The sequence below is a fragment of the Heloderma suspectum genome, chromosome 2 (assembly GCF_057233095.1).
Source record: "Heloderma suspectum isolate Gila_16-S chromosome 2, 16-S_ref, whole genome shotgun sequence".
Lineage (NCBI taxonomy): Eukaryota > Metazoa > Chordata > Lepidosauria > Squamata > Helodermatidae > Heloderma > Heloderma suspectum.
This window is the reverse complement of record NC_139459.1, coordinates 82,529,188-82,556,544: the sequence shown is the minus strand read 5'-3', so window position 1 is coordinate 82,556,544 and position 27,357 is coordinate 82,529,188. Positions and strand designations below refer to the sequence as shown.

At 43.0% G+C, this 27,357-nt stretch overlaps 2 protein-coding genes across 3 annotated transcripts; both read right to left on the bottom strand.

Moving 5' to 3' along the window:
* Window positions 1-309: 309 nt before the first annotated feature.
* On the bottom strand, window positions 310-6,021 carry SPMIP10 (sperm microtubule inner protein 10). Its single transcript, XM_084832104.1, has 3 exons — window positions 3,801-6,021; window positions 2,531-2,639; window positions 310-522 (listed from the first exon to the last, which is right to left on the bottom strand). The coding sequence occupies exons 1-3, from the start codon at window positions 3,878-3,880 to the stop codon at window positions 316-318; spliced, it is 396 nt and encodes a 131-aa protein (XP_084688230.1). The 5' UTR covers window positions 3,881-6,021; the 3' UTR covers window positions 310-315.
* A 2,397-nt stretch (window positions 6,022-8,418) lies between these two features.
* Window positions 8,419-25,598, bottom strand: PHAX (phosphorylated adaptor for RNA export). Of its 2 annotated transcripts, XM_084833982.1 has the most exons (6): window positions 25,477-25,598; window positions 20,420-21,054; window positions 16,700-16,820; window positions 13,981-14,064; window positions 10,753-10,981; window positions 8,419-9,572 (listed from the first exon to the last, which is right to left on the bottom strand). In XM_084833982.1, the coding sequence occupies exons 1-6, from the start codon at window positions 25,579-25,581 to the stop codon at window positions 9,538-9,540; spliced, it is 1,209 nt and encodes a 402-aa protein (XP_084690108.1). In that variant the 5' UTR covers window positions 25,582-25,598; the 3' UTR covers window positions 8,419-9,537. The 2 variants fall into 2 exon arrangements, with proteins under 2 accessions (XP_084690108.1, XP_084690107.1); XM_084833981.1 differs by lacking the exon at window positions 8,419-9,572 and having other exon boundaries at window positions 10,654-10,981.
* Between the last annotated feature and the right edge of the window lie 1,759 nt (window positions 25,599-27,357).

The window sequence follows — 27,357 nt, the reverse complement described above, 5'->3', positions numbered from 1 at the left end:
TTCTCCCAAAGGGCACGGATTCCTAGACAGAAAGTTAAATGTGGCCCAAAGACTTGGATAGTCCTCAGACAGGAGTCCATTATAAGGGCCTGATTCTTTAATAAATAAAAGCCCTAGCTCAAAACTTTGAGGGTGGTTCCAAGCAGATCAGATCTCAGATTATTACTTTAACAGAACATCTCACAGACTTGAGGAAGATTTATCTTAATTAGGAAGGGGGTAAAAATGTCCCATGTCGGGGGGGGGGTTGTTTTGTTTTTGGCAGCACTGTTTAATTCATGGCTGATGCAATCCCAGCTGGGGGGAAAAAGCGACTCAGAGTTTGATCCTGAAGCCATAAGCCACCATGGACTTGTGGTATCGAGAGAGGTGAGAATAAATGGGAATGTCCACAACTGTCATTTGGTGTGGAACTTTCTTTAGAAGCTGCTTTCGGTCTTCTCCGTGGCAGTGCCTCTCGCATTTGTCCAAAAACAGAGTGTCTTCAGGGGCACCAGTATAGAGCCCAACATTGTCAGCATGCTAGGGAAGGGAATTCAAGCAATTATTTTGTATGTCAGTGAAACTGTTTTGTGAATAATTACACTGCAGTCAATAATCATTTTTAAAAATCTACATAAAGCTATGTATTGAGAAACATTACAGTGGTGGATATATATAAATCAGGGGTGGGCAACCTGATACCCTAGGCCTAATCAGTGGTGCAGCTATGTAATTTTAGACTCTGGACTTAATGGGCTTATGGGGGTCCCTTTAGACAGCCATTTTGTATTCAATTGTGAAGCACACATTTCCATGCTATACAACTGCTTCTACATTCCTGAGGCTTTACGGGGGGGGGGGGGAACCCTGTTTGCCAACTCTAATATAAAAGTAATATTCTGAGCATGTGCAGTTTTGCATTTTGAACTCACTTAAATCATAGAACCATCGTGACTATAGGAAAAAGTGGAGTTTGCTTTTGCTGTCCAGATGCTAAACACATTTACTTGGGAATAAGCACCATTTGTTGTAGAAAATGATATATTTATTTATTATAACATTTATAGCCTGCCATTTTCCTTTTACAAGGAACCCAAGGTGGTGTAAATCGTCCTCCTCCCCCTCTCCATTTGATCCCCACAACAACCCTGTGAGGTAGGTTGGGATGAGAGTCAGTGACTGGCCCAAAGTCACCCAATGAGCTTCATGGCCAAGTGGGGACTAGAGCCTGGACCTCCTGAGTCCCAGTCCAGCACTCTAACCTCTGCTTATTTAGAGTAAAAGTAATAAAATTGACATCTGTAACTATGTACATGCTGGGCTGCCGCTGTCACGTTTCCCTTGGGTGCCCTCTTTCCTTATGCACTCTCACACACGAATAGAGAGGCTTCAGTCTCAGGCCTTTAATTCATTATCAACAGGCTTATTACAGATGCAAATCCTGGAAGACTCCCAGGCTACAAAGGAATGCCTCCAGGGGATTCAAGCAGGAACACCGACTACAGTTTGAAGTGAGGCTTGCTGGCTAGACTAACTTAGGGAGGGGTGTCCTGCCCTTCCAGTGATGCTTCCCTATGTCGCCTCTCATGCATCGCTAACCAGGTCGACCATCTGAGCTCCGCCCCTGACGTTTCCCCCTTAGCTCTGCTAATATGCTCTTCATATTTTTAAAGACATTTTATAGTCAGGGAAGAAGCTGTCAGGATTGTTCTGGGCGCAGGGAGATAGCAGCTCAGATTCAAAAGAGGAACAGCCAGAACCGGGAGATGCATTTTCCCAAGCCAGTTCAGATATGGGTAGGCATGCTTCTCAGATTACTACCAGATGGCCAGGCCTGAAGCCCCCCCTCCTTGCCCCCCTCTATGAGAAGCCAGGAGATGAAGGAGGAGGAGGAGAGCGAGGGTTCTAGCATCTCTTAGGTCACAGCTCCCTATCTCCCTGCGCCCAGAATCAATCCTGACAGCTTCTTCCCTGACTATAAAATGTCTTTAAAAATATGAAGAACAAAAGGATGCTGCAGTGAGCAGATTCAGCCCCAGTGATCCTGGCATACCAGCTGGGCTGGTTTGCCACTGGTCCCCTCACCTGCCACACTCTGGGAGATCATTTGGGTTGTCAGGCCCTGGACTTTGACCCTGAGGTCCAGCCCTAGCTTCACTACCAGGCCGAATTTCACGCGGCTCTTGGTCTGCTTTCTAAAGCCCTCCAGAGGCAGTCAGGTCAGACCTCTGTCCTTCTTCTGGCAGCTTGCTGGGTGTGGAGAAAGGTGGGAGGGGGCTCAGGAAGAGAGAGAAAAGAGTTGACCCCACCCACTTTTGGTTCTGGCCCCTCCACCACTGGGTTTGGTCCTGACCACTGCAGGCCTGAGGCCACCCACAGAGTACATTTTCCGCACCCCTGAGGTAAATGATGGGAAACTATCAGAGAAAAGAAAATGCTCACATCTTCTATGGAATTCAGTGGGTACTTCGTAGGAGCTTGGTGTCTTTCAAGAGTAGAGCCCCTCTTATGCTGCACAAAAAAGTAAATGTATCCCCAGTTGCCTTACCTTTAAAATCAATTTTCGGTACTTCATATCTTGTTTCCAAGGCATCACGTAGAGCTTTGGGAACATCCCATGTCTGTATGAAAATCTTGGCAAGTGGCAATGAATAAGCCTGGGAACATGACAGAGGTTTTAAAAGCAAACAAACATGAATGTTGGTTGATTTTAAAACTTCTTAAAGTACAGAGAAAAAAATGAAAAATAATGATAAAAACAATCTCCACCCTGAAGTATTTTGCCCAGCCCTTGCCCCTCAAACCTAGAGCCAGCCCAGGTCATGCCTTTTACTTGTGATCATTAGAATTCAATTAGTCAGAAAACAAGGAACGTGTGTAACCAAAATTTTACTCCCCTTCTGAAATCCTGTGGTTGTGTGCCTCAAGTCTGTCAACTTCTGCATAACAGCAATTTTACCGCACTAACCCACTGTGGATGCCCGAGTATTCTTTCCAGTTTTGCTCCACGCATAACTTTGCAGAATGTAGCTAATGACAAGGGATTGGGTCCAGAGCAAGTTAGCCACGCTTAGGTCCCATTGAACTTAGCGGGACTTTTAGTTATGATATGACTAACTTCACCTTGAATTCAATAGAATCTAAACACAACTAACTTGCTCTGGATGCAACCCAAGCTTTTTATAGATCTAAAAGTTTTAAAATTTCCAACCAGTATTAAGTGTGAATTCAGTGATGTGGTATGTCATGATCCTTTCTGTCTTATATCACATCTGTCTCCCATTTCCAACTCTCCTATATGGAAGTCATACTTAAGAATAGATCCAGTGAAATTAACGAGATGTGACTAACTGATGTCCCATTGATTTCAATGGGTCTGCTCAAGCATGGCTAAATCTGGATCCAGCACATTATTTTCAATTAATAATAGAAAATAAACCTGCAGTTACATGAGAATTCTCAGATTGTTCAGAAAAAGGATACATTTTTAAGAATGGACACTGAAAGTGCCTGGATTATTACCAAGATCTATTGGAAGATATTTGCCCTGTCCGAAGTGTTCTCTTCCTCCTAGATTACAGAACGGACAATATCCCTGTTTTGGCAGGGCCAGTTCATTATTAAATTTTACATAGTATCTTTCATTTCCAAAATGGTTTAATATGCCTGCTTAGGTTCATCTGCACAACAGCCCATTAAATGATAAGCATTTGGGAGTCCCATTTTACAGAAAAGTGAGCAGAAAAGCCCATTAGCTCCTGAAAGGCCCCTGCTGGAGAAGATAACATGTTTTTCAAAGACTGAAGTTTCTCTCTTACCCTGTCAGGTCAGTGTTCATTGCCTTGGAAACCATATTGGCTTTAGACCCCTGGGGGCCTGCAGCTTTTGGGTTACTCATGCTGCAGGCGCTGCACTGTGCTGTCTACAGCCTATCAAGAAACCTGCCCCTGGCATCTAGGCAGGGATTATGATGCATCAGCCATTGTCAGGGTGATGACACAAAAGTTACAACAGGAACCAAAAAGGTAAATCAAAAGATACAAGAAAGGATTCGGTATACTTGAAAGCCATGGCTAAAACTAGGCTAGTCTCATAATAGAAAGATTTTTATTTTTTTTTAATACTTGGAGTAATAATTTAAAAGACCATTTGGTGAAGGGTCAAAGTAGTGAAAGTTTTTTAGCATGAACAGACCACCCTTCACACACCAATGACACAATAGATCAGCCTCCCCCAACCTTGTGCTCTCTAGATCAGTTGGACAACAACACTCATCATCCTCTGCAACATATCCTTTGTGATATAATTTATAAACTGCATGCATCTATAAGAAAGATGCGTAGAGGCGTTGTTGTCAGGTTTGAGGCAGGGGTGGGGCTAGATGCAGCCAGTAGATGTGCTGAGGTGCAAAGATGGTTCTAGAAAGTTTGATCCATTAAAAAAAACACAATTTAACCCACACTCTTGCACTGAGAACTGATCACATAAGGAAGGTGACCTGGACAGGACCCTCCTGCCTCCTCAAAAGCCTCTGGGGATCAGGGGATGCTCCCTGAACAGGCTGGGTTGTGGCACAAGAGGTGCTGCTGGGGGAGAGGGAGTATTGCCCCCCAACTGGGCAGAGGCACCCACTGTGAACAGAGCATCAGCTTTCTTTCAGTTTTCCCAACGCTTAGGAGAGCCTTTTCAGGGGAAGAAGGGAAGTCCCCTTCCATCAACCTCCTTCTGTGAGCAGGAAGTTCTAAAGTTTCCTTTTGACTAAGGGCATATCACCAGAGTTTTAAATATAAGCAAACTAGGAAATATTTCTTCACACAGCACATAGTTAAATGATGAAAGTCACTGCCACCAGATGTGATGACGACCACTAATTTAAATGGCTTTAAATGTGGCTACTGGTCATGTCTCTGAGTTCCAGTTGTAGCAGGGGAACAACAGCGGAAGAGGGCTGTTTTTGGGTGTCCCACAGGCATCTGGTTGGCCATGGTGGGAAACAGGATGCTGGACTAGACAGGCCTTTGGTCTGATCCAGCAAGGCTCTGTTTAGGTACCACATCTCCACAATGCCTTTTAATGTTCCCATGTAGATCAAATGAATTGGTAAAGGTTGAGAAATCCACATAACAGGGCAATATGGTGGGAAAACAACATCATCTCATTCTCCTTTCCTAGCCCCCACAATACTTCCCACACTTCTGGTTCTCCTGGTACATATAGCATCACGAGAGTAGGAAGTTCCCATGTGGACATGCCAAGACACAACAAACTTATCATTTAATACACAAATCTTTACATTGCCTTCCAATAAAATTATCAAAGTGGCTAACATGGTATCAATAAAATACAATAAAAGAATCAGTGCACAAGAATATGTCATCAAGAAGCCTATTCAGAGTGAGGACAATATTTCCTGTCATCACCATAATAAGGCTTTGTGGCATCACTTTTGGTGCCATGACTAACAGCAAACTATATTGCCTAGGTCACACCTCAAGGAAAGCCTGCATAAAGAGGTAGGTCTTAGCAGATGTCAAAAGATCAAAACTGTAGACGCCTATCTAGTGTCAACAGGGAGCACATTCCAGAGGGTGGGTGCCGCAACACACATTACAGAATATACTCTTGAAGTGAACCTCAAGAGCATACAGCACCCTCAGAAATGCTCACTGAGCAGGGTCATAAGGGGTGAGGTGTTCCCTAAGATAATCTGGTCCCACGTTGTTTAGGGCCTCGTACTAGGGATGTCAGAGAATTTCACCACAAATCTCGGGGAGGCCGAATGCCAGCGCATTCAGCCCCCCAAAATTGGTGGCAAAACGGTCTGCCCCCCCACCCCCTCCGGGATGGGACTTAGCTTGGGCGAATCTTCCTGGCGGCGGCAGCAGTTGCCGGTCTTCTGACCGGCTGCCGCCGCTGCCATTTCCAGTTAAAAAAACAAAAAACAAAAAAACGTGATAGGCTACGTAAAGATTTACGTAGCCTATCACGGCTAGATTTTTAAAAAATACCGTGATAGGCTACGTAAATGTTTACATAGCCTATCACGGCTGAGTAAAACAAAAAACAAAACAACGCGCGTATGCAAATGGCGGCGCCCATGGGCGCCGCCATTTGTGTTCCTTATTTTGGCACGTCTAGTCTACGTAAACATTTACGTAGACTACGGCGAAAATAAGGGGAACGCAAATAGCGTAGACGTTTACGTAGACTAGACGTGCCAAAATAAGGTTTTGTTTACGTAGACTAGACGTGTTTACGTAGACTAGACGTGCCAAAATAAGGAACGCAAATGGCAGCGCCCATGGGCGCCGCCATTTGCGTACGCGCGTTGTTTTGTTTTTTGTTTTACTCAGCCGTGATAGGCTACGTAAACATTTACGTAGCCTATCACGGCTGACTGCAGGGACGCAAATGGCGGCGGCTACGGCTGCCGCCATTTGCGGAACCGGCCGGCCAGGATTCAGGGGGGGGAGGGACAGAGCACCTCCCCCCTGGCCAGAATTTTGGGGGGGAGGGACAGAGCGCCTCCCCCCCCGGCCAGAATTTCAGGGGGAGGGACGGAGCGCCTCCCCCCCACCTCGAATCACGCTTTGTTAAAAGGTGACTTTCGTACATCCCTACCTCGTACAAAACCTTAACAATGAACACTTAAACTTGGCCCAGTAGCTTACCGGCAACCAGTGCAATTGTTTTAGCAGAGGTTTAATATATTGTCAAAAAGAGGCCCATTAATAGTTTCACAGCTGTGTTCTACACCAGGTGCAGCTTCTGGACCAAGACCAAGCATAGCCTTGCATAGAGCAGATAACAATAATCCAATCTTGAGGTTAAAAGTACCTGAACTACTGTGGCTAAGCTACCATGGTCCAGGAACGGCCATAGCTGGTGAGCCAGTCAGTGTTGGTAAAAGGTGCTCCAAACCATCAGAACCTCCAGTGATGAAAATTAATCTAGGAGCACCCCCCAACTACACACCTGTTACAATAGAGGGAGTGCAACCACATCCAGAACAGGCAACTGACCTGTTTCACAGACCTGTGACCCACCCACCGCACTTCCATCTTGGCAGGATTCAAACTCAGTTTATTGGCCCTCATTCAGCCAAGCACTACTCCAGAGCCTACACAACCAAACATTTCAACCAATGTCTCTGTGGAAAGCCATAACTAATATTAAACCTTTCTTTCCTGTGAGGATATAACACAGAAAGCCAGTTTCTTCAGTGAACTGACTTGTAGCCTGACCCTAATTTACTCAGAACCAAGCTAGATGTGACATCACATTGTGTTTTTCTTTATTAAATATTCTGCCTTTCCTCCAGGAAGCTCAAGATGGCACACATGATCTTCCCCCAGAATTTATCCTCGTAATACCCCTTTGAGCAAGGTAAAGCCAAGAGTTGGTAACTGGTGCAAGGTCACTAGGTACAGTGAGCCATTTCATGGCAGAGTGAAGATTTAAACCTGGCTCTCCCTAGTCAGACACTCTAACCCCAATGGTAGGCAACCTGGCGCAGTCCAGATGTTTTGGACTACAACTCCCAGCAGCCCCAGCCAGCATGGCCAATGGTCAGGTATTATGGGAGTTGTAGTCCAAAACATCTGGAGCACACCAGGTTGCCTAACCCTGCTGTAACCACACCAAAGTGGTACCCCATGAGAAGTATGCTTAGGATGGCAGCCTAAATCAAGTGTAACTTCTCTAGCAGTGGCTAAAGATTTCAATCATGTATTGGACTGCTATATACTGCTCACTGTATAAAATGTCATAAAATATATTTCTTGCCTGAAGGGCTCAAACAAGTACATAACGTGAGATGAAAAGCATCAGCTAAACTTGAGTGAACGGAATGGCAAGACAATATTGATCAGTCCCAGAGGCAGAGGCCTCTGGCCTTCACCTACGTTATCCACTTTTTTCCCTTTTAAAACATCAGAGCAACACCTTAAAGAAGGATTAAAGGATTCCAAGGCACTATGGTTCCTTTGTAAGTGTAAAGGGAGTTTTTACTGTTAGGTTTCTGAGTACACCTGTCATAATTAAAGGACTGCAAAGTAGTAAAAGGAGACCAGAGGGGTTGGGGAAAATAAAGCTTTGCCAAAGGCAGTTAAGTGATCAGAAGCTTTCTTGACACACAGGAGTATTGAAATGTTTGTGCTCAATGCCATCTTCCCTTGTTAAAATAATGTTTCCGATAGTGACTCATTCTGCAGGTCTGAACTGTGCAATCCTATACACATACAATCTATATTAGATTCTTACTATCTACATAGTAAGAATTTAAGCACATAATGCTTGTGTTTATTAACAGAGTAAGATTGATACAATAACCCAAATGATGTACTTTTTATTTTGCTCTCAATCTTTTTTTTTTTTTTTTAAGAGGACACACTGGAAATTGCTAGAAAATGTTTTAAGAAATTCAGCGACCACAAGAGCTTTCAAAACCAAGTCTTTATTTTTCTGTACTCTACAAATGAAAATTAAACCAGATGTGTGCAATTCCACTTTGTCCTTCTCTCTGAGAGCTTTTACAAATAGTATACTTGCATGCCTACAATTATGGTTCAGGCAAATCTGTTGCTAGATATTTAACTGTTCAGTTCCTTTAAAAAAGATAATTGGAACTCAATGGGGTGGAAGAATAGTGGATATGTTTTACAGGCATCCACCATGTTCAGAACTATCGGTTAAAGTGAATTTTAGAATCTGAAGAAAAACAAACAAAATAAACTGCTCTGCAATTGAAGATGACAAAACAGTTTAGGACAGTAAAATGGTCTTAATCTGGAAAAAAAATATCCACAGCGTATTTCTTAGACTTGCTGCACTTAGCATGTGCCTGTTTAGGATGTGGCATATTGACAGCAACAGTAGATAAATGTTTGAAAACCATAAACTACCAACATTACAATGTTACACTGACATCTCAGTTTCCCTGGTTAACAGCCTATTCCTATACCTGGGTACTCAGGTCTTGCTACATTCGCTAGGACATGCTTCCTAGTAGAATATCTGAGGGCTGTAGGCCCGTGTAGGAAAACAATTGTACCAAGATTACTGCAAAAGGATAATCATGTAACTATATGGTATAGTCATATTTTAAATACTTCAACTTTATAAAAGGATTGTAATTTGGAACAGGACTTTTAATCCAATGTTTTGAAAAAACAACAATAAATCAGGGTTCAATACCCCATATGTAGTAGCCCATGAGGTCATTTTAGATATCATACTGTTCTATACAACCCACCCAGAGAAATGTTTTAAAGCAGCTATTGGCTTGGTAGTTTCAGATTTGTTGGTCATTAACAATCTACTGATACCTTAAACTGGTATATTTGCTTTTCTTTGGGCTCACAAAACCATTGCATAAATCAACATATTTAGATTCAGGACAATTTAGTTTCACTGACTTTCTGTATAAGTAACAGACATCAGGGAACCACAGCCTAAGCCTCAACAACTCCTTTGCAGTTAGCCCAGCCTGGGAAGGCTACCAGATGGAGCGACCACCTTCTTGCTCTTGTGTATAACTTGATGCTTGTATTCAGCTCAAGTATGCAATCCAGAATTTTTCCTCACAGACGCTGAAGGAAACAAAATTGTTGAATTTAGGAAGAGCAATAGGCAAGTCATGAATGATAACCAAAAATCCAAGTCTGACTACTGAGGACTCTAGTCCTGTATCCAGGTACATTGGTTTGGATCCAGACTCAGTCATACCTAGAGTAGACCCATTGAAATCAATGAGATTTAACTTTCATGACTAGCATATGTCCCACTGATTTCAAGGGGTCTACTTTAAGTGTGCCCAAGTCTGGACTGTGATTAACTTTAATTGGTTTCAGTAGTGCTTAAGCACATGTAACTTGATACAATATTACAGCAATAGCACAAAAATCAGGCATGAGCAGTAGATGACTGAAAAAGTAGTGCAAAGGATCTGTTTATCTGAGTCACTGCAAACTTTTATAAAAAGTGTGATCAGAGTTCTGTAGATTTGCAACATGTAGTATCTGCCGCTTCACATTTATAGGAAAAAAACAGGTGCTTTAGTTGTCATTAAAACTGGAAATAAATCTGAACACTCCTTAAAAATCCTTTTGAAAGAACATTCTTTTGGACAATAATGGGTATCTAAATAAAGGACATCTAATAACACTATACTATATTCTTCCCTAATCTTAATGCTCCATCTAAAGATATATTTTCAGTAATTTGCCAGCGGATGGAATACCATATCTGACTCATGGCCCAAAGCTGTGTTCCCAAACTCATCAACTGAGGCCATGGTCATGCTCAATGCTCCATGTCTGTGTATATTTCAGACTATGGTATGTCACTTTGTTGCATATTACCTTTAGTTAAATGAAGAACTGTTTCCATGCAGTTAAAATAGGCCTCATACACAAGTCTTCCCCTGGAATGAGAGCATTCAGTTTTGCTCTTATCTAAAACAAACCCTGAGGTGGGTGAACATGGCCTAACTAGGTGTTGAGTGAGGACAGAAACAAAGGAGGGAGATCTAAAACATTCATGATCTGAAGCAAACTGAAAGCTCAAGTATTACATTTAAGTGAGAAATAAAAAGGCTCTCTTCAGAATACCAACTGATTATGACATAATATGTATTATTGCAACTAATGAAAACAAAATATAGTCATGATATAAAAACTGCAATTTAATATATCTCACAAAGATTATGGTCACTCAAGTATCCAGTACATTAAAATATGTCTAAATCATGAGTGTTATCTATTTCAATACCATCCTCTGGATCCAATTTCATTTCACCATGTCCTTCCTGCAAGTCATCCAGAGAAGCCAGTGCTTCATTTGTATCACTAGCAAAAGTCTCTCGAGAGGCATCATCATATTCTTGAAGGTTGAGCCCTTTAATAGCTTTCTTCATCTTTTTCCCCAGGACTTGAATTCTCCTCTTCTTTGCAGCTTTTTTGTTCTCATACTCCTTTTGGTTTTCAATATAGAAGATTTCCTTCAAAGAGAATTTTAATACCCCATGAAGTGCTAAGGAATAATAGGTAAAGCCATTTTCAGAAATCACCAGTTACCTTAGCTAACCTTTAAATTAAAGATGAAAGCTAACTGCATGACAAAGATCAAAAATAGTTTGATGAATGTTATATCCTTTCACAAAACTGCTACAGAATATTTGAAAATTAATTCTTCTGCTTCCTAAAATGAAAGGGATGCCCTATTTTAAATATCTGCAGGTCTGTCCATTTATAATACTGAAAGAGAACGACTCTAAAAATTGAGAGTTATCACTACATCAAATTAAGTATGCACTAGAAAGATTCATCTCCACATTATAATTTCACTGATTTACTGCTGAAGTTGAAAAAGCAGGCAAACATACTGACATTTTGTATATGAAAAGTGCTGGAAGAAGCCGTTTTTACTGTCATTTGTTTTGAAGAGCTGCAGAGTGGACATTCATAGGGTCAACTGCACCTATCTCCAAACTCAAATATAACAACATCAAAAGGATAGGAAAATAGGGTTCTCTACTGCAGGCTTGCCAATAGGCACTTACTTAGTATGTGTGGTAAGAGCTGTGAGTCCGCATTCTTCCTTCCAGCCTTAGAGAGCAACCGGCTTTTTAAAGTCAGAAGGCTAGCCAGGTTTTTTGTAGGACCTATATCCAATTTCCAAAACACAGTCCTGGTTGGAGACTCTGCATGAATTTCTCCCCCTCCTTTTTAGCCAACAATACAGGCACTAAGCTGGAAGATGAAGTGGATCCACACACCTCCAACTCAGGGTCAAACTACGCATTATGTTAATTATGTAGCTTGCAACTGACCCCTCATCTTGTTTCCTAACTACAGTAAGAAACACGGAGACGGGTCGGCTGCAAGCTACGTAATTAACATAACATGTTAATGTAACATGTACTTTGACCCAAAGTTCTGCTTAAGACAAAGCTTTTTCATTCTAGATTTATTGGACACATCTATATGCCAATATAAAATATCCTCAGGGCAACTAACAAAATACTAAAGTACAATAGATACAATTAAAATCTATCAGAAAGTAAAAGCATAGGGAAGTAAATAGATCTTTGCCTGATGCTTAAATGATAGCCAAGTTGGCACCAGGGAAGGCACTGGATGTCACCCAATAAAACCCTCTCCCCAGTTGCCACCTTCCTCACCTCTGACAGAAGTGATTGTAGCATGTACCCAGGATGAGGTAGAAGTAGGTGTTCCTTGGGAGCTGGAAGCACTGTTTTACAGCGATTCCACTCCTACTGAATGTCTGGTTTCAGACAGCGGTGTTTGGGGACTTACGTTTTGCCTCATGGAGGCTCTGTTGTGGTGTCCCTGGGAGCTTTACTTTGTCCCCCATGTTTTTTAACATCTACATGAAGCTGCTGGAAGAGTTGTCCAGGCAGATGGAGTGAAGTGATATCAATAAACGAATGACGCTCAACTCTACCTCTCCTTTTCATCAAATGCAGGTGAGGCAGTGACTATCCTGAACTGGTGGTTGGACATGGTGGGTTGGATGAGGACCAATAAACTGAGACACAATCCAGAGGAACCGGAGGTTCTGTTAGTAGCTGGTTCATTTGTCCAGTTAAGTGACATTCAACCTGGTCTAAATGGAGTACCACTCCCCCAGAAGGAGCTGGTTCAGAATCTGGGGGATGCTCATAGATCTAGCTCTATCACTTGAAGCTGAAGTGACCTCTGTGGCCCAGAATGCCTTTTATCAGCTTTGGCTGATATACCAGCTGAAACCTGACCTGGACAGAGATAGCCTGGCTACAGCTATCCATCCACTGGTAACCTCCCACCTGGATTTTTTTGCAATGCATTATATACAGTGCTACCTCTGAAGATGATCCGGAAGTTTCAGTTTGTGCAGAGTAGAACAGCAAGGCTGCTTACAGGGACTGGTCATTTTGAACGTAATACTCCAGTGCTGTGTCAACTGCACTGGTTGTCCATCAGTTTCTAGGGCCAATTCAAAGTGTTGGTGCTGACCTTAAAGCCCTAAATGGCTTAGGCCCAGTCTACCTGAAGGAGCACCTTCTCCCATATGTTCCTGCCTGATTGCTCAGATAACCTTCAGAAGCTTGTCTCTAGGTGTCACCACCTACAATGGTGCAATGGGGGGCTATCAGGCAAAGAGCCTTCTTGGTAGTCTTCCCATCTGTCGAATGCCCTTCCCAAGGAGATCCACCTGGCATTTTCCCCGTATACATTTAGATGCCAGGCCAAGTCTTTCTTCTTCCAGCAGACATTTACTCTTTAAGCTGTTGCTCTGATTATCAACTTTACTGCTGGCTCTTTAATATTTTTAATGTTTTAATATTTTAACTGTTGTCTTTATTTTTTGGTTGCAATTTCATTATTGCTTTGGGTTTTTTAATAATTGTAAACCACCCTGAGGACAGCTGCCAGTTGGACAGTGTACAAATTTAATAAATAAATGCCCACAATAACAGAGCTTGTCGTATTGCTATTTTGACATTCCTAGAGTGTCTGCATCATTCTGTATATCCTTGGCCATTGTTTTAATATTAACAAGAACTATATTATTAGGAACCTGGGCTGCAAAGTGAAACATTTAATGACTAGGAAATGCTAGTGTTGTCTGTGTAACTGTCATTTGTGTCAATTATTTTCTGCAGGGACAAAGTATTAAGTGACCACAAAAAGCTACATCAAACACCATAAACAAAGGAGACAGGTTATATTTGCACGTGAAACTGTAGATGCTGAAATTTGTCAAGAGAAGCCCTGTTAAGTCTATATCCGTAATAATATTAAAATACAATCTTATAAGAGTAACTGGCTTATTGGGCCATACATTTTCGCAGGCAACAGCTTACTTCAGAAGATGCATAAAGAGAAGTGAGAAGGCAGTAAGAAGTGTACTCAGAAATTTCTATTTAACAGATGCTTTTTAAAGTTATCTAAAATATGCTGCTTAATGGAGCTTATAAATATGGCCATTACTTACCTTGATTTGTTCTCCGGTTACGCTAGGTGTGTTTTTCAGCAAGTTTAAATAAACTCCTCCTGGTGTTCTTCTTCTAGTTCCATTCTGCATAATGGGGAAAATGGGTTTAAGAGTATAAAATAGATTAAATATGCTCTTGCTAGAAAACTCAAATGTTTATCTGAAGATAGAGAACCTTTGGGGCAAAAAGATTAGCTGTCTAAAAAACACCACTGATTTACAGGGTTCCATATTTGGTGAAAGATTAACTATGTAGTTCGAAAACTCTTGTTTGATGACCCAAGAATTAAAAGATGCAACGCCCCCCCCCCGGATTCTGGAGAACATTGGTTAGATCCAGACTTGCCTCTTGGTGAACAGGAGGATGGAACTGGTATCTAGTGGAGGCTTTCTGCTGGAGGAACAGGGTGGGGTGATTTTCTCAGCCTGCCCCGCCCCCCAGTATCATGTCCCATGCTGTTATGAAGGGTCCACCAACCATCCAAAACTGAGTGGGAGGTGGCATTGGGAGAAAATTGCTGCTCTGTCCCCTTCCACTAGTGCCAGCGGAAGTCTGGTTTCAGCCCAATATATATCTAGTTTCCCTACTCAAAAACATTCTTCTGGCTGGCAATGTGGAAAGGAACAGCGGTGGTGTTGCCCTGACAGACAGCTCTCTAAGGCCATGCCTGCACTGCAAGTTACCTTTCTTCTGTCTGTTGAGTATTGAGCACAATGTGTGCACATCACATTTGTATCTGGTTGCTTCATATATCAATGTTCCCATATTATACATCTTCTTATGTTGGTTTATTCTAGGGAATGCCCTTAGGATTCCAATGGCACGGCTTAGTTGCTGCTATTCTCTTAAGACCTCCTGCCATTTTTTTAAAAAAAACTCTGCTGTGTGAATACTGTATGTCTGCATAATTACTGCTTTTAAATAACAAATAATGCAAAAGATGTTCATTTCCTTCATAGTGGATACTAATACGCATTTAATACATTTGCAAGGATGTACAATGACACAAAGTATAATTCCAATAGGAAAGCAAGTAGGTGTGTCTGGGATTGGATAGGTGATGGATCAGGATGTAGGGAAAAATTATTTTATTTATTATTACATTTATATCCCACTTTCCCCCTCTTGTAAGGAACCCAAGGTGGTTTACATGGTCCTCCTCTCCATTTTATCCTCACAACAACCCTGTGAGGTAGGTTAGGCTGAGAGTCAGTGACTGGCCCAAAGTCACCCAGTCAGCTTCATGGCCAAGTGGGGACTATAATCCTGATCTCCTGAGTCTCAGTCCAGCACTCTAACCACTCTACCATACTGGTGAAGGTGTGAACAACAGTCACAATGCTGCATTTCCAGCATTTCCAACCACTCATATGCATGCACTGCTGAATCAAGGGATTTTCCTCTTTAAAAAATGCTACAATGTTAAGCATAGCAATATTGCATCTATACATTAATACAGAATTACAAGGAAACTCTCATGTAGACTGGTTTAAATTTAGTCAAAGCTACTAATTTCTGTTTCAAGCATCACAACTAGACCTGAACTGGTTTCTTCTGTGTTAGAAACAACTGTTTTTTAATCACCCACTGCATTGACGAAATGAAGTGTCTACAAGAACTGACCTTTGACTTGCCCTATTCTCACCTCACTGCTTGCTGGCAGGGCAATCACTGCAGTGGGGCTTTCCTCGAGTGTCCACAAAGGACCTCTGGCAACATACCTTCCTCTCCACAGGAAGAGAGGGAGGCTGGCAGCATCCAATGGCCTATCAGCTGCTCTCTCCGGGAGCTTAGGAACCCTCCCGAAATCTAATAATTTAAATAAAGTTCATGATAGGTGGTCATGGTAAGGCAAGAGAAAAGTGATTATTAGAAAATCCATGCTATGGACATTTTACGAGCGTTGGGTACCTGAGCGGCTAAAAAAATATTTTTTCAATTCATCTATCAAATAATGGTCACGTATTATCAAACGAATTAGCTAACGATTATTAACAATTATTAACTTTTAAAAATGTAACAGTCATAAGGTAAGAGGTGTGTGTGCGTGTCTGTATATACACACACGCGCGCGCGCGATTCTGCAGAGTTCTTCTCCTTGGCTTTTACTCTGGAAAAAAAATCAGGGTCAGCTTACAGTTAGTTACTTTAAAAACAAAAATAAAACAAAGTAACAGCTAGTATTAAAAAACAAAAGTTGGTTTTTAAAGGTGTATGCTAAATATGCAGCAGGCCAATTCTTCAAGCATTAGCAGCAGCATGGCTCATTTGACAATATCTGACTAGAGTCAAACAGGTGATAACTGACAATATCTCACCAGCCCAACCAGCCAGCTTGCCAATCCTAGAATAGACAAAACAGCTGATGAAATTTAATATACCACAAGATTAATCTGAATATTCCAAGTTTTCACAACAATATGAGCAGAGCATCGGGTCTGGACACCTTGCCAATTGGATGGACCAGGCAGGCAAAGATGCTGCCAGGACATATCTGGCAGGCAACGAAGACTTCCCATTCTCCAGTAGCGGTGCTAGCTGGCAGAGGCTAATGGAGTTGGGTTGGATGCGGCTAAGAGCAACAGCAACAGTGGTGATAAGCAGGACAGGATAACCCCGGAGTGTTACTGGAAGGGGGAATATCCCTTCTGCCAGTCTGAATAGTACTGGCTTACGCTGCAATCCTAACAACAAACTATACAATCAGTTATTTCTTACCACTATAAAAAGGCCTCCATTTTGTTCCACTTCGGCCGTTTCCATTAATAGTTCAATGGATTTTTTCTTCCCAATGATTTTCACTACTCGTATAATCAGATCCTTCTTTGGTTCACAAAGCCTAAAAGGAAAATAAAGTTCAATGAAAAGAGGCAATTCTTTCATTTTGTAAGCAGTTTGAGTGACAAAACATTTTCATTAACAAACCTGCGTACTGTTACTAGTATTAGTACTATTTGACACTTGTTACCAGCATAATTAAATCAACTTTAAACTAAATTAACATTAAGGGGAAAAAATACTAAGGCTGAAATCCTATGCACTCTTTACCTGGAAGAAAGCTCCACTGAACACAGTGGGATTTACTTTCAAATAAACATGTACAAGGCTTGGGCAAGTAGGGTTTTTTGGCACATTTGATTTTCACAAAGGAAAAGGAAAAGTTAAGAGAAGGCAGATCGGGATCTACTGGCAGATCTCTGGGTGATTGGGAGTAGACAGACAACTGGGAGTCAGAAATCCTTGCCTAAAAATAGCAGCAAAAAACCCTTAAAAAAAACAACAACAACTAAAAAATGTTCCCATTCCCCCTAAATTATACTACTGAAGTGAAGAAAGCTTGGGGTAACCAGAAGTGGATTTTTTGTGTGAAACGACTGAGAGCTCCATTAAGTTCTGGTATGGAAACAAATTCTTTAGCTCATCATTCTTTAATTCTAAGTTTATGTCTTTTGCACCAGGCTTTGGTTGGTGGATTCCAGTATTCTAGGAAAAAATGAAGTAGGTCCCGCAAACTTGAAATGTCCCCCACCCCCCAGGCCCTGCTATATAGGTAAGAAGTCACACTGAGTGACTAAATCAGATCACTGGTCCATCTAGCCCAATACTGTCAACACTGATTGGCAGCAGCTCTCCAAGATGCTTTACTCCCAGGTAAGTGGATATCAGATTACAGCCTAAAATCAGTGTTAGAATATGGTTGCACAATTTTTTAAAAAAATGTATGAGAATTATGAGATATTACCTATGTCTATTTTACAAGCTATCAGTTATAAAAAGGAAGATCAGTCCAGACTTAGTTGTGTGGCCTACTAGAACTTCTTGCTATGAAACGTTGTTAATGTCTTTGTAATTATTTTGTCATTAAAAAAGCATGTGGGTAGTCTCATCCTATGGAACCTAAAAGGCAGGATGCACAACTGCTTAGTTGCCCATGGGACAACTACTAGGGGAGGGGCCATTGCTCAGTGGTAGAGCACATGTTTTGTGTGCAGAAAGTCCGAAGTTTGATCCCTGGAAACTCCAGGTAGGGCTGGAAAAACCCCTGCCTGAAACCTCAGACAGCCGCTGCCAGTCAGTGTTGACAATATTGGGCTAGATGGACCAATGATGTGATTTAGTATAAGGCAGCATTCTATGTTCCTACGAGCAAGACCTGCATTGCCCCCATTTTGATCTCATAAGCAGATCAAAGTGGGGGCGTCATGCTTCTTTTCTTCCAAAGTATATACATTCAAGATGTAATAACTGCATCTGTTAAAGGCCACAGAAGAAACAAAAAATATATTGAACTTAAACAGAATTTTCAAAACTAACATTATTAAAGTATATATAAGTATGACAATCACAGCAGTGAACAGAAGAAGAGAAATGATAGCAACCAGTTATAGTTTTGGCTCTTATTGATAATATATTTAGCTCCATGTTTTTTCCCAGCTAACACACAAGAATCCAGTGCTCTGGTAATTTTAGGGGTTTTGTCACAAAACATAAACAATTGTTTAGGATACAGATTGGACTAAGAAGAAAAACATCATAGTACCAAAATAGGAGTGACATGCATTCATAACTTCCAATAATAAGACAATTATTTTAAGTTACACCTATATAAATTAAGGTCTATTCTAAGGCTATGAAGAAAAGAGAGCCACAAAAAATTCACTGGGCGCTCTGGTGTTTCTGCTTCGGTACAGGGGATTGGACTGACTAATCCTTGGACCCTGTACTTAAACTTGTATTATTTTGCCTTGATTTTAACTTTATTAGGTGTTAAGGAGCGCTGGAACTAATTCCAACTCTCCTGCAAGGTAGGACAGGCCAACCCTGGCCTCCAATCCCCCCAAAACACCCAGTAGCCACCTTCTTAGACCCAGGGGCACTGAAATTAGCACTGAGGTTGTTCAGAAGGAATCACACCAACCTTAAGTTGGATAAATGTTTATTTAGGGGAAAAGGGAAGAATGGAGGTAGTAGATTATACAGAGGGTACAAAACTAAAATACTTAATAAGAAGTCTTAATGCAAAGAGAGCTGTTTAACTCTATACCCAAGCAAAATAACAAAAGCTGGCACATCTATCCTTGTACATACCAAAGTAAAGGCCTCCCAGGATAGAGTCCAGCCATCAAACCAGGACTAAGAACCAGCATAACAAAGGGAAACAACCATGCCTTTGCCTCAGCTCCTTTTAAAGCCCAGCCCTGGCAACCTAGGGCAGATTTCTCCTAGCCAAACACCAGCCCAGACCCTCGGTGCACCACCCTTGCCCCAGAGAAGGCAGGATCTTCCCACCAAAACCAGCTGTTATCTCTTTCCCAATTAATGGGGACTGAGCCTGGCCTTGAGCAGCAGGACGGAGAAGCTTCCCAGATAACACTCCCAGGTGTCACATCAGATGTGACAGCAAGGCCTCACTTCATGGTGGAAAAGCAGGCTGACGTTCTTGACACTACGTGTCCTAGTTACTTAAAGTTAGTAATTGGGCCTGTGCCAGTATATAAAGATACAGACCACGTCTGAACTAAACCACTGCTAAACCACAGGTTAGCAGGGTGAGAATGAGCCAGTGGCTCATGCACTTCCTCCGCCTCCCCTCTGGTACAGCTGTGAGGAGGAGTTTGGAAGCATTTGCTTCCACCTTCCATGATTATAGTTTAGCATTTTGTCCAAATTTTAAACTACGGTTAACATTAACTACTATCTGTTTAAACAAGTCAGCTTCTTAACTCATGGTTTGAAATCGGCTTATGTCAAACAAACCATAGTTAACGTCTTGGGTTCCTTGCAAGAGGGAAAAAGGCGGGGTATAAATGCAATAAATAAATAAATAAATAACCACAGTTTATGTCAGATGAGACAACATGACAAGCTGTGATTAAGCAAAAATTAGAAATGAAAGCTTTGAAACCTTTCCCTGCAGTCACACTGAGCGGTAGTAGGGAGTGGGTCTGTGAGCCAGAGGCTCTTTGCATCTTATTTTATCAGGCTAAACTATGGTTTAACATGATGTTCAAACACAGCCACCGTTTTCTCAGAAGGAAGTCTGAATAGCTCTTATTTCCTGAAAAAGAAATCTCTCTTTACATAGGAGAACAGGCTCAATTCATATTTTAACTTTACTCAAAGTTATTCAGTCAAATAATACAGATTTAAAGAGGGGATCCAATTATTATTCAATCCAATCTTCTGCACTGCAGCAAAAACCCCAGAACTCCAATAAAATTAAAACCTTTAAATGCAGATAGATGAAGAGATGTTCTGGCTATCTACACAATAGCTTTTGTCTAATATCACGCGACTGGTTAACTTAAAAACAAACAATCAAAACAATAAATAGAACAATCAGCCTCCCTTAAGTTTTGCTGACATTGCATAAGATGAAATTTACTGAAGATCTACCCAGAAGATGAAGGTGCGTTACATAAAAGACCAAAATCTTACCGGTAGGCAATTTCCTCTGCCACTTTTTCCTCAGGATCTTCTTCAGTAATTTCATACCTCCCTTTATAATTCATTTCTTGTCTTTCACCCAATCTGTCCTTTACAGGACGTTTTCGTTTCAAGAGCCCTTGTGCATTTTCCTCCTCCTCCTCCTCCTCCTCCTTTGGTAATGTCTTTTTGTCATCCTGCATATATTCATCCAAATCTTTATCTGATTTCCCAACTACTTCTGCCTCAGATTTGTTCAGCAGCTTTTTTGCCAACAAGTAGTTGTAAGTCTCTGATGCTCGACTTCTGTCAATGCTCCCCTCCATCCCTAGGATCCCAAGTTCTGAGGCGACTGCATCTTGATTCTGCTCCTGAAGCACTGCGCCCCAGATGTTGTTGATCTTTTTACCCCCTAGGGTCATCTGTTTTGGAGGGGTTTGGCCAAACTGGAAAGGTTCTGGTTTAGGGGGAGGAAGGTTAGAACATTTCTGTCGCTTTCGCTTCCATAGGCAGCTATCTTCATCTGAATCTGAGAAGCTTTCATCACTCGAGTCCAGGCTTTTGGTTGTCCGATAAGGGACACTTGGTGCGCACGGTGAAATGCTGCTTGGGAACAATCTGGTTGAGCTGTTGGTATCATGTTGTTTCTGAAATTTAATAAGAGCAGACAGTACTTAAAAAAAAGAAAAAAAGAACACTTCATGTCCGTTAATTACCATCCTACAAAAAAAATGCTGGTATTAGATGCAAAACGTCCTGACGCAAACTAAGATTTCATCCTCCTCCTGCATTGGCTGGGTTTGAATGATTGCATAGGGAGAGGAAACCATTGTGGCTTCTCCCCCTGCCCAAGCCATCTGCATAATCCCTCACAATGCAGTGCAGGTTGGCGTGTTGTCCAAACCCGGCAAGTAGCAGGGATAGTTTTGTACCCACCCTAAAATCCACGAGGGGCAGTAGAGGTTGTAGGGTGGGTACGAAGCCATCCTTGCCATGTGCTGGGTTTGGACAACCCACACCGCATCATGGGGGATTATACAAATTGCAGCTGTGCATCAAACACACGCAGGGGTACGGGGAGAAGCCACGATGGCTTCATTTCTCATCGGGATTGTCCAAACACACCCATTACCTCACCCCACAGAGAAAGGCAGGAGCTAGAACAGAAAAAAAATGCCAAGTTTTCCAAGCAGGATGGGAGCTAGACTACTCACCATGCTATTGCACACACTTCTTCAGAGGAGGAGTGAAATAGGGGACAGTCTATCTGGCTAGGTCACTGCCTACATAGGAGCTCAGCCCTATTCCTCTCCCCTTATTCTAACAAGACAGAATATAGAACGATGGGGCCAAAGTCACTGGAGCAGGGGTGGGGAACTCTGTGTGATGAATGCAGGGGCTGCATACCAGTGGCCAGCAGGGCTGAAGCCCCTTCTCTTTCTCTCACCCCTTCCTCCCTGCACAGTAGGCTGTTGGGCAAAGACAGGTCACTCTTGCCAGAGGTTTGAATTGATTCTTGAAGAGGACTTTTTAAGTTAGGCCAAGGGCTACATGCAGCCTTAGGGCCACAGGTTGTCTACCCCTGCATTCGAGGATCTGCACTCTAGTTCATGTTATTTTTAAGAATCCATGCATTGAACTGGTACATTCCAAACTGCAACATTTTGTTGCAGGATCCTCTTGTCTTAAGACACCAGAAGACTCTTCGTTTGGGGGCAAAATAATGTTTCTCTACAAGATGAAGATCTGAAACCACGGTGCACCTCAGGTAATTGGCGGTCATATAACAGGAGTACAAGATCATCAATATAGGCTGTGATGACTGGATTTAGTAGGAAACCAACAATAATGTGCATAAATCATGACACTGTGTCATCTATAATGCTTAACCTCAGGTCAGACATTTTTCCCCATGAAAAATTCTTATTACTTTTGTTTTTATTTTCATTTATCATGTTGAAAATTCCTTGCTACTTGAACGCCTCAGTGACCAAACAGTATTAGAGAATGTATGGCAGATCAATTACTGCAATACAAGAGCTATGTTGCCTTTTTTGACACCTGCAGGGCTTCAGAAACATAGCAAATGCCATGTATTATCAGGAAAGCTTATATAAACAAGCTATACTTTTCACACATATTACAGTAAGAATTTAGAGAAACATTACATACATTCCTTCATTTTTCCCCTTTTGGTTAAAGATCAGCAACAGAAGACCACTTTCAAACTACCTTGGTCACGGTATGAAATATTTAGGGCGCAAGCCTATTCAGATAGACAGCCGCCTCCAAACTCTGAGGCAACCGCCTATCCGATGCAGGGCAGGAGAAGCACACAGGGGATCGTTCCCTCCGCACTTCTCCTGCCCTGCATTTTCGGCTAGACAGCCGATTGCGCCTGTCTAGCCGCGGGAGAGCAGAGCGGGGGAGGAGGCTGCTGTACAACACATTGGATGTGTCGTACAGGCATTTCCGCCCTCCCCGCCCCAGAACGCCCCCTGGGAACTGCTCTATGCTCCTTTTGCGAGCGCGGAGCACAAGGCTGTTCCATGCTGCCTCTGTGGCAGCACAGAAGTGGGGGGAGGTCAGTTCCTAGAAAACCAGATATCCTATGGCCGTCTAGACGCTGTCTAGCAGCCATAGGATTGCTCCCTTAGCGGCTTAAAGGATATCTGATAATTCAAGATGTACAAACATATTTTAGCAAAGCCAAAATAATTGAGCTCTGTTACAACTGTTGGTGTCAGCATCCCACTCATATTTTATAAAAGGTGCTGAAAGCGAAGACAAAACCACCATGTTTTTGTCATCACAACACATCTTCCTTTTTTCTACTGTTTCTATAAAAACCTAGCATAAATGGAGGCATGGCGAGTAACAGAGCAATCCTATGATTCTGTTCCTTGGAGTAAGCATCACCAAACTTAACGGTACTTTCTTCTAAGTAGATATGTATAGGATTACACTGTAAAAAGGCTAATGTAATATGAAAAAGCAAGCAGAGGAAACATACATGTAGTTTTAAACCACATAACAATGTACTTTGCATTAGGACATGAGTTTCCTAATAAGGGGGAAGAGAGAAGGGAGGGATCTAGAACACACTAACTCTTCAATTTACAAAAAAATACTTTCTTGTTCTGCTTGCAGCAATTCATACCGACCAAAAGCATTCATGCATGTTGCTATTTAGAAGGCCACCTTGACTTGACTGTCTAACTAAAATAATTTCCCATTTAACTATTATAGTGTTTGCTTTGCATTAACTATGTTTAGCAAGAGTGCAGCCAAATTCCCCTTGGGTTGGAGGAGAGCCTCAGATGATGATCTTAATGTTAGGGTAGCTACATATGGGAGGAGCTGTTCCTTCAAGCAACCTGGTCCCAAGCTGTTTAGAGTCAATTCACGTGTAGAAAATACTTAGAGTCAGTTCAAACGCAGAAATACCGTTTAGGCTTGTATGCCTCCTCCCACATGTATGGTATAAGGTGCACATCCCTATTTTGTCGCTGTTCGTTTTGACAGTCTTTTCACCCCTTTTTGAGGCTGCAAGTATGCAAGAACTGACTGTGCACCTGATGTACATGGCATGTCGTATCTGTGGCACTGAATCCCACTGAACATATTGTAGTTCTGCATTTTCTTTCTTTGAACCAGCACTAAGCCTCAATTGAAATTGCATTATCTTGTTAGTTTTGATAATTTCATAGGAAATACTTATTAAAAAAAAAGAATGATGCTAGAGTCTTATACAACTTTACTTGGCCATGCCAAAAGTTACTGTAATCTAATGAATGTTCAATCTGATGAACAGCATTCAATCTGATGAATGCTGTTCACTGTTACGTAAAAACTAGCTGACAAGCTTGGAAAATGAACGCTGCCATTTCTTTTTGTTTCAAACACATCAGCTGACAAATTTGACATAAGTTGAAAGCCTTTTTGAACATGTGTACGTGAGTGAGTCTGGTGTAATACATAACACCATTGTGTTTTCCCCATTCATAATAGACAAAAGGAGGACAGACCTAAATTCAGAAATCAACTTTTGAAATCTTCTGCATGGGGGTTCAGTAACTGTGACATTCAAAGACACCCCATTCCTGCATATACCATTAGAAAGCCAGCATAATTCAGAGGATAGTCAGCTGGTTGGAAATCAGGGAGAATTTGAGCGGAGTCCCACCACTGCCATGAAACAAGCTGTGTGGCCTTGGAGAAAGTCTGTGTCTCTTAGAGCAACAAATCTTGTTCCCCACGACTATTTTTTGGATAAACAAACCAGTATTTGTTAGCAAAGTTGCCAGACCCGGTACCAAAGCAAGAAAACTGTTAATCCTGTATTCTGATAGCAAACACATTCTTCAAGTATGGATCCTTATGTAGCCAAAACAGCACCATCCACGCACAAGAGGGAGGTATCAGCAGGCTTCCAAGGAGGCACAAAACAATTTTAGGAGAAGAAAAATTGTTAGGGGACAGGCGGAATGGAGTACTGGAAAAGGGCAGGGCTGTCTTCACCTTCAACAGGAACACTTCGCACTGCAACATGATGTTGCAGGCCCCACGTGTCTACTCTATCCCCCAGAGAGACACACCTGAAACATCTTCTGTTTCAGTATTAGGTGAGCACATCAGCGTGTGCCGGCAAATGAGAAGGGGCTACAGAGTTTCCCGCGGCTAGGATTACCAAGTCGACAGCCTCGAGGGGCTTTTGGAGCCGCGCGCCGAGCAGGCAGCGCTCCGCCAGGGGCAGCTTCCTCTCTTTCAGAGCTGCAGGGAAAGGAGAAGCCGCCCCCAGAGAAACGCCGCCTCGCGCGCGACGCCCTCCCGCGCCGGTTCACACGCTGCAAGGGGCCCTACGCCGAAGGGCGCGCGCCTAGGCGAGGGCAGCAGGCGGCCGCCCGAGCGCTGCACCTCACAGGCCCGCGAGTCGCCGCGGCCGCCGCTCTCTCTGCCCCCGACGAGGGCGGGACGTTTTGCCGCCGGCGCCGCAGCCGAGCCTAGGCGGAGGGGGCGAGAAAATATGCCCGCAGGCAGAGCTGTGGAGGCGGCGGGGGGGGGCTGACCTGCGGGGGGCTCCTCGCCGCGGCGGAGACCGGCATCTCGCAGTCCGAGCCCGAAATCTCGCCGTCCTCCACGTCCTGCTCCATCCCTCGCGCCTCCAACGCCATCTTCCCGGCCGCCGAGCACCCGCGCAGGGAGGCGGAGCCCGTGCGCTCTTCCGCAAACAGCGAGGAAACAGAGAACAGCACCGTCCCGGTCGCCGCCCGCTAAGACTACGGAGCCCGTCATGCTTTGCGCTGGGAGGAAGGGCGGGGCGGGCGGCAAGGGGAGTTTGTTTCCCCCCGTGAGGCATTTTGGGAGTTGCAGTCTTTTGTCTCCCAACAAAAGACCCTTTGGAACACACGTCTGGGCTGGGCGTTCAGGGGTCTCTGAGGCCGTGATTTTAAAGTTTGAAAGTGGGTCAGGATCGTGTCAGGTCTTACGATTCGAGCCGTGGGCTGTGAGAAAGGTCCTTGGTCATCATGCAATACGAAACAGCCCTCCAATAAACTCGAGCTGGAAAGTGCAGAACTCGAAAATGAGGATGCTGGGAGTATTTTACAAAACAACACAGCCCAGGAAATCCTATAGCAAAACTCTGTCCGTGCAACAGAATAGCTGCTCACCTTCCTAGTTGCGTCTATGCTGTTGCACTGGTGGGCCTTGTGTAACAGTTGCTGGTTGGGTGGTGGGCTACCAGATTCTGCCACTGAGTGGCAGATCCACAGCCTTTGCCAAGGGGTGCCTAGAGCTACCCACCACACTGTTGTTTCAGCACAGAGCAGGCACATGCCTGCATATGGGATATACAGGAGCCAGTGTGGTGTAGTGGTGAGACTGCTGGACCGCAAGCTGGGAGATCCAGGTTCTAGTCCCCACTCAGCCATGGAAGCTCACTGGGTGACTTTGGGCCGGTCAGACTCTCAGCCCAACCTACCTCACAGGGTTGTTGTTGTAAGGATAAAATGGAGAGGAGGAGGAGAACATAAGCTGCCTCGGGTTCCTTGCAAGAGGTAAAAAGGTGGGATATAAAATTTTATTTATATATATATATAATGACATTAGTGGCATGTGCCAGGGGCTGCTATCCACATGCAGTAGCCTGCACACTGCTGAAGTAGCAGCCCCAGTACCTCCACCTGCTGTCGTTTCCACCAGCATCTGAAGGCACACTTGTTTGCCCAGGCATTTCCCTGACTGCTAACATTGCCAGCAACCCTTGGCTATTTTAATGAGATGTTATTGTTTTTATCAATCTTTTATTGTTTTAATTACTGGTTTTATTGTATTTTATCATGCTTTTATCTTGTAAACTGCTTTGGATTTATTTATTTATTTATTTTAAAGAGAAGCAGTATAGGCATTCTCTGAAATAAATAAATTCCAGTAAAGGCACTGGATTCCACCTCTCCCATATGACAGTGCTCAGTAGGAACTTGTGGCTGGCAAGACCTGATGGAAGTTGCAATCCAACAACACCTGGAAGGCCACAAGTTGTGCAGCCCTGCAGTAGCGGAAGCTGGTAGAGCACCTGTGAACCACCCTCTATGCCTATGAATCCTACCTGCTTGGAACAGTTATAGAATGTGACTAGGGAGGAGGTCCTTGAGAAATTCGACCAGAACTTCAAAATAGCTTCCATCTCACAGTCAGCCTGAGCCTGGACCAATTCTTGCAACAGGTTCACTTTCTGGACACTACAGCACAACTATGTGATGGATATATGAATACCACCTTATACTGGAAACCTACTAACTGCTACACATACATATACACATTTGTCTAAAACCCAGACTGTGCTATACAGTCCATTCACTCCAACCAAGACAGTGTGAAAGAATACTGATTTTCAGCTAAGCAGGGTCGGCCCTGGTTAGTACTAGGATGGGAAACCACCTGGGAAT